The following is a 7,500-nucleotide window of genomic DNA, read 5'->3' on the forward strand; positions in this document are numbered from 1 at the left end:
ACACACACACACACACACACACACAATACTAAAACCCCAAAAATATAAACTGGGAGAAAAAGGAAAAAAAAGGAGGAAAAAAGAGAATACTAGCAAAATAGAAGCACAACGGCCTTATCTTCTGTCCTTTTTAGCTTCTATTGTCTCCCCTGAGCAGAACACGGCTGAATTGCGCAAAGAGTACAAGGAGCGAGGGAAGTTAGCCCACACTGCCTGCGAGAACTACGAGGTGTACATTGCGCAAGATGAGTACATTAGGAGAGCCGACCTGAACCCCAACAAGCTGCAGTACTCTGACTGGTTCACGCTGAAGAGGTAAGGAGGGTTGTTAGTGTTGGTATACCTGCTTCTATTCCTACTACTGCTACTGGTGTTGTTGTTACTGTTGGTATTCCTGCTTCTACTGTTACTGGTGGTGGTGTTAGTGTTCTTTTGGTTTTATTATTAATTTTCTGTGTTTTTTTTTTTTTTGTTGCTTTCTTGTATTCTATAATGGTACATTTGGTGGTGGTGATGGTGGTGGTAGTGCTAGTGGTGCTGATGGTGGTAATAGTAGTGGTAGTAGTATTATTATTATTAGTAGTAGTAGTTTACATAATTGCCCTGATCTTTTCTTCATGTTTTCTTACTTTTCTTCAAGAGGAGGAGGAGGAGGAGGAGGAGGAGGAGGAGGAGGAGGAGGAGGAGGAGGAGGAGGAGGAGGAGGAGGAGGAGGAGGAGGAGGAGGAGGAGGAGGAGGACATAAAAGGGGTCGTTTAAGTTGAAGTGCTGTGCATATTCACTTGACTCTCCTCCTCCTCCTCCTCCTCCCCATGCTCCTCCTCCATTTCTCTCTACTTGGCATACTTTTACGCATTGTTTGTAATAATGCTTGTATTATGCACACGTCTCTCTCTCTCTCTCTCTCTCTCTCTCTCTCTCTCTCTCTCTCTCTCTCTCATTAGCTGGAAATGCTAGAGCTGTCTGTCTTCCCCTTTGTGTTTGTTTTGTTTGCTTAAGATAACTTTACAGTCAGTAACGCTATATACTTATTAAGACACACACACACACACACACACACACACACACACACACACACACACACGACCATGTTGACAAAAAGAATAAAGATGTTAACTCCTATTCATTCCTTCATAATTTTTTTCTCTTCACTTTTTTTCTCTTTCTTTTTAAGCTCAACCCATTGTTAGTATATTGTTTCTTCTATCCTCCTCCTCCTCCTCCTCCTCCTCCTCCTCCTCCTCCTCCTCCTCCTCCTCCTCCTCCTCCTCCTCCTCCTCTTCTTCTTCTTCTTCTTCCTCGTCCTCTTCCTCCTTATCGTTCATTTCATCACCTGTTCTTTATAAGGTCCTCCTCTTAATCTGCTTTATCTTCACCTATCTTCTTCACCTTCTTCGTCCACTGCTCCTTATCCTCTTTGTTTCTTTTTTCCTAATCGACCATCTACACTTCATTATTTCCACTTATCTTCTTCCTTTCCCTCCACTCCTCTTCTTTGGCCTTTCTCTTCCCTTTCCCTTCTTTATCACAGCCACTTCATTTTCACTTTGTTTATTCATATTGCATACAGTGACCGCTGATTTGGCAGTCAGTACACAGAGCGAGAGAGAGAGAGAGAGAGAGAGAGAGAGAGAGAGAGAGAGAGAGAGAGAGAGAGAGAGAGAGAGAGAGAGAGAGAGAGAGAGAGAGAGAGAGAGAATGTGTGTGTGTGTGTGTGTGTGTGTGTGTGTGTGTGTGTGTGTGTGTGTGTGTGTGTGTGTGTGTGTGTGTGTGTGTGTGTGTGTGTGTGTGCACTAGTGGTCTTACAACGCTTGGCTGCCTAAATATACAAACACACACACACACACACACACACACACACACACACACACACACACACACACACACACACACACACACACGTACTGTTTGCGTGGACAATTCAGCCCAAACACAACTTTGGGATATGTCAACGCGTGCAATATTTTGAAAGTTCCACGAAATTTGGAACAAAGAGCCAATAGAGAGAGAGAGAGAGAGAGAGAGAGAGAGAGAGAGAGAGAGAGAGAGAGAGAGAGAGAGAGAGAGAGAGAGAGAGAGAGAGAGAGAGAGAGAGAGAGAGAGAGAGAGAGAGAGAGAGAGAGAGAGAGAGGTGTTGCATCGATTAGCTTACCTGTAATCATTCGTACCCTCAGGTGTAATCGTGACAGAGAAAATGACAACTTGGAACAGAGAGGAAAGAAGTGTGTGTGTGTGTGTGTGTGTGTGTGTGTGTGTGTGTGTGTGTGTGTGTGTGTGTGTGTGTGTGTGTGTGTGTGTGTGTGTTTCTAATCAATAATATCATCTCCCTTTCTTTCTTTCTTTCTTTTTTTTTTTTCTTTCTCTCTACCTTGTCGATGTCACTTGATAATCATATATATTTAGACATGGTATAATCTCTCTCTCTCTCTCTCTCTCTCTCTCTCTCTCTCTCTCTCTCTCTCTCTCTCTCTCTCTCTCTCCTTTCCCTCCATTAAACCTGTTCAGTAAGTGCACGTCATGACAACTCACCCTCATGCCTTCCTCTCACATTCCTCCTCTTCCTCCTCCTCCTCCTCCTCCTCCTCCTCCTCCTCCTCCTCTTCTCTGGTTTCCTTCCCTCTCTCGTGTCCTTCATTTTTTTATCATCTGCTTTCTTTTTTTCTTCCTCTCCCTCTTTGTTAGTCTCGTAAATCTCTCTCTCTCTCTCTCTCTCTCTCTCTCTCTCTCTCTCTCTCTCTCTCTCTCTCTCTCTCTCTCTCTCTCTCAAATAGGTACAAGAAATTAGGCACACACACACACACACACACACACACACACACACACACACACACACACACACACACACACACACACACACACACACACACACCATCCATTAAGTCCAGCAAAACATTTTCTCTTCCATTTCCACCAACTAAACTAACGTAACTTAATCCAACCAACCTCCTTAGTACACTCCGACCTCCTTTCCTCGCAGAGTCAACTGGAACTCTATGTACTATGTGCCTGGCGAGGACATGGTGTACTGCAAGGTGCCAAAGAGCGGTTCCTCAACGTGGGTCTATAATTTACTGAGAATAGCTGGAGCGCCCGAGGACCAAATCAACTCGGATATTGGACTGCATCGCCTTCTTCGCGACTATTACCCCAAGTGAGTATTAGCGCCGCTGTTGGAATGTGTGTTAATTTCTTCAGTATTAATATTATTTGTTCCGATTACTATGTGGTGGTTTTATACAGCTTCAGACACTTATGTGGGGATTAAAAATAGTGAAGACTCTGGCCATTAATCTTTTGATCTCCATAAACTCTTCCTAATCTTAATAAAATCGTTTAATCTTACCCAAAATTCATGGTAAAAATGCGCCCCAGTAATGAAGGGGTTAAGTGTCTGAAGTACTGGACCATATTCTGATACACTTCTGCATCCGTATACTTCTACTTTCAAATTGATCCGGATGAGATTGATCGGGTTTTTAAGGGAGTTTTTACGGTTCTAGTGGTAGATTAGCAACTTTTCTACATTATTAACAGGAGAAGCAATCTTGTGAACTCAGGAAATGATCTCTGTAGCCTTTGAGAATAGTGGTGAGAAAGCTAACCGTTTCTGAATAATGGGCATTTATCTAAACATATTTTTTTTTTCCTACGATGCATATAATTACTGAGTCTTTTCCAATGGTAGTGTAAGTGAAGGGAACAATTTTAAACCACATTTTACACTACTATAAAGCTTAAAGGACAATTAAAGCAGGAAAAGGGTTAATAATATGTGAATTTTTTTACCTTTTTGACCTGCAAGGGAACTGGAAATTAAGTCAACATTTTTTTATCTATTCTTTCTTTATTTATTTATTTGTTGTCCTTGTCCAATCTTCCGTCTTACATAAAAAAAGTACAACCCAGTATACACAGTTACCGCCATAATATGTGTCCTGCCTCGTCACCATAATGAAACGTAACTATAAACTACCTCCCCCCCTTCCCGTTACTTCGCCCACTCCCTTCCCTTTCTTTCCCTTCGACAGTGGAACCATGCGTGCTTTGGGGTCCGAGGGGGTCTCTAAGCGCACGGGTTCGAATCCTGTCCACGGTCCGAGTGTAAGTTGGATTTCCTCACTCGGGGCAACGGTTTCCTAGCGGGTGGGCTTTGAGATAGGAGGTACCACAAAAAGTATCCCCATAAATTCCCGTGAAAAGCCCACATGGTATAAATAAAAAAAAAATAATAATGATCAATGACGCAACGTATGGCCGCGTCTGTGCATTGACACCGAAGCGCATAACTGAAGGACTCAAATCTTTTTATCACCTGCAATTTCACATTTTTTCTCTTTATTAAAATGATAAGTTACGAAATTCAGCAAAAGTTGAGAAAGAAGTTTGTCCAAAAACAGAATAATGATAGACTAAACTTCCCAAAAGAGCAAAATGTTAAAAAAGAAAAGTAAAAACGATAAGTGGAATTCAGAAAAGGAGAGAAAAGGAGAATAACTAGGAGGAGGAGGAGGAGGAGGAGGAGGAGGAGGAGGAGGAGGAGGAGGAGGAGGTGATGAGTCTGCTACCTTGCGCGCGTGTTGATCTGCCAGTGAAAGGAAGCTTAAGAAAGGGAAAGTAACACCATGAGCAAAGGAAAATAGTAGTAGTAGTAGTAGTAGTAGTAGTAGTAGTAGTAGTAGTAGTAGTAGTAGTAGTAGTAGCGGTGGTGGTGGTGGTCGTGGTAATGGTGGTAGCGATAGCGAAGGTGATGCAAAATTTATGTTAGCAATTTAAATTAGGTAAAGAACTTAAACACCACCACCATCACCATCACCACCATCACTACTATTACTACAATTACTACTACTACTACTACTACTACTACTACTACTACTACTACTACTACTACTACTACTACTACTACTACTACCACTACTTTTACTATTACCGCTACTACTACTACTACTACTACTACTACTACTACTACTACTACTACTACTCCTGCTCTATCTCCCCCACAGGATGCACACGAGCCACATGAAGCGAGTGTTCAAGAAAAGCTTCAAATTTGTGGTGGTTCGTCATCCGTTCGAGCGTCTCCTGTCAGCTTACCGAGACAAGCTTGAGAACTACCAGAGGGATCTTATGTTCAGGTAAAGAAAGCTCTCTCTCTCTCTCTCTCTCTCTCTCTCTCTCTCTCTCTCTCTCTCTCAAGTAATGGGAAAAATACAATTCGAGCTGTATGGTTTGTGGTTTGCGTAATTCTTTTGTAATTATGTGCAAATCTCCAGCTTGTATCTTACTTCCTTATTCTCTTTCCCTCTCATTAGTTTTTTTATGCTACTCTTCCTTTCACTCGCTTTCTTGTTCTCATGTTTTGTATTCCTTTCCTGTCTCGCCCACTTCCTTCACTCACTGGCTCGGTCCTCTCATTCATTCATACATTCACTCATTCACTCACTCACTCACACACTCGTTAATTTGGGTATTTTTCACTTTATATTTCAAATTGCATGTTCTTTTTCAGCGCTCCTCTCAAAACACAATAAATAAATGAGTAAGTAAAAGAATGAACGAAGATTAACACTCACCAATTCATCTCCTTTCACTGTCCTCCTTTCCCCTTTCCATCTTCTTTTCCTTCTTTTCCATCCCCCTTGAACGCTTAATGCCTGGAAAGAAATAAAAAAAAAAAAAACTCAGGTAACATTATTTATTAACTCCTTCAGTACAAGGACGCATTTTTATCATGAATTTAGGTGTGATTAAAGACGATTTCATTGGCATTAGGAAGGGTCTATGGAGATCAGGAGATTAATGTCCAGAATCTTCACTAGTAAGCAGAATGAATATGAAAACACGTCATGGTATTGAAAGGTTTAAAAACACAGCAATAACCTAAATTTCATAACTTATTCAGAATTATATCAAAGAACACAAGGAAAAAGAGAGTGTCCTTGACAATAATGTCCTTTAACTGTCCAGCTCCGCCTGAATAACTTGCTTTGATGTCCCAATTTCATGCATGCACCTTGCACATTGTCCTCACCTGCGTCTTGACCTCCGCTCGTCACACCTGTCAGCACGAGTTACATGTTCATCGTTCCAGTACACGACGCGAAATCCTGGTAGTCTTTTTTTTTTTTTTCTCATATTTGTTCAAGTAGTTTCAAATTTATACGGTGGTTTCAATTGTATAAGAACATGACACTTATTTATGTTTAACTGTGTAACTCGACACGCTTTTGGATTTTAATTTTTTTTTGTGTGTGTGTTTTTAAGTAATTTCAGTTTAGTATCGTAAGGAGATGTAGAGGACAATTACTTATTTCTCTTTCTCTTTATGATTTAACACATTAACTCTTTTTTCGATTTTTTTTTTGTGTTTTTAAGTAATTTCACTTCAGTATCGTAAGTAAGAGATGTACAGAACAATCACTTATTTCTCTTTCTCTTTATGATTTAACACATTAACTCTTTTTCCTTCTTACTTTTGCCAATTTTCATTCACACTAATCCTTTTTCCTTCATTACCTTCCTAATTTCCGCTTATATAGAACTGAAACTAAAAAATTGATGAGGTGTTTTAGAATAGGAATGCACGTACCCTTTAACTTTATAACTCAAACACCTTTTAGGACATATTTTTGTGTGGTTTAAGTCCTTTCAGTTCAGTATCATAAGTAGGAGATATACAAGACAATTACTTATCTCTTTTTCTTAATAATCTAATACATTAACTTTTTTTTCCTTCTTGTTTTTTTGCTAATTTTCACTCACACTAACCCATTCAATACCATGACGCGTTTCCATATTCATTCTGCTTCAGGAACTCATGTGAGGGTTAAAATAGTGAAGACTGTGGCCATTAATCTTCTGACCTCCATACACCCTTCCTAATGTAAATAAAATCATCTAATCATACCCAAACTCAAGGTAAAGATGCGTCTTAGTACTGAAGCGGTTAATCCCTTTTCTTTTCATTACTTTCCTCATTTACACTTACATACAACTAAAAAAGGACCTCAAAATATTTCAAACACTGCCTTCTCTACCAAATTAGTACCTCATATCCCTTTCAAGTCTGTCTGATCCCATATAAATCATACATAAACACAGCCAAGCATACTTAATCATTACAATAAAATATTCAAACACACATTTTTTAATTCAAGACTCTCAATTTTCCTACCCTTTAAGTAGCTTCCAATCCTTCTCCTGTCTACTAACTCTTCGTATACCGATTTACATGAACTGAATTGGGCGGAGACACGGTTCAAGTACGGACACGGTTAAAGTAACATGGACACGCATGACTGACGGACACCTGACGACTGGAAAGGTGCGATGACAGGTAAACTTGGGGATTCACAGCGCGGGTCAGCAAGGTGAGAAGAAATATTCGGGAAAGGAGGAAAATTTGTACAAGGGTGCTGCGAGAAAGGGAGAGAGAGAGAGAGAGAGAGAGAGAGAGAGAGAGAGAGAGAGAGAGAGAGAGAGAGAGAGAGAGAGAGAGAGAGA

At 40.5% G+C, this 7,500-nt stretch overlaps 1 protein-coding gene across 1 annotated transcript in view; it reads left to right on the forward strand.

The window, feature by feature from the left end:
* LOC123519623 (carbohydrate sulfotransferase 11-like) overlaps positions 1-7,500 on the forward strand; it is a 23,574-nt gene that overhangs the window by 10,384 nt on the left and 5,690 nt on the right. Inside the window, exons 3-5 of the mRNA XM_045281065.1 lie at positions 158-315; positions 2,978-3,151; positions 5,001-5,132. Of these exons, the coding sequence (XP_045137000.1) occupies positions 158-315; positions 2,978-3,151; positions 5,001-5,132 (464 nt within the window). The remainder of the gene's footprint in view (positions 1-157; positions 316-2,977; positions 3,152-5,000; positions 5,133-7,500) is intronic.

This window comes from Portunus trituberculatus, chromosome 45, assembly GCF_017591435.1.
Source record: "Portunus trituberculatus isolate SZX2019 chromosome 45, ASM1759143v1, whole genome shotgun sequence".
In the NCBI taxonomy this organism is placed as follows: domain Eukaryota; kingdom Metazoa; phylum Arthropoda; class Malacostraca; order Decapoda; family Portunidae; genus Portunus; species Portunus trituberculatus.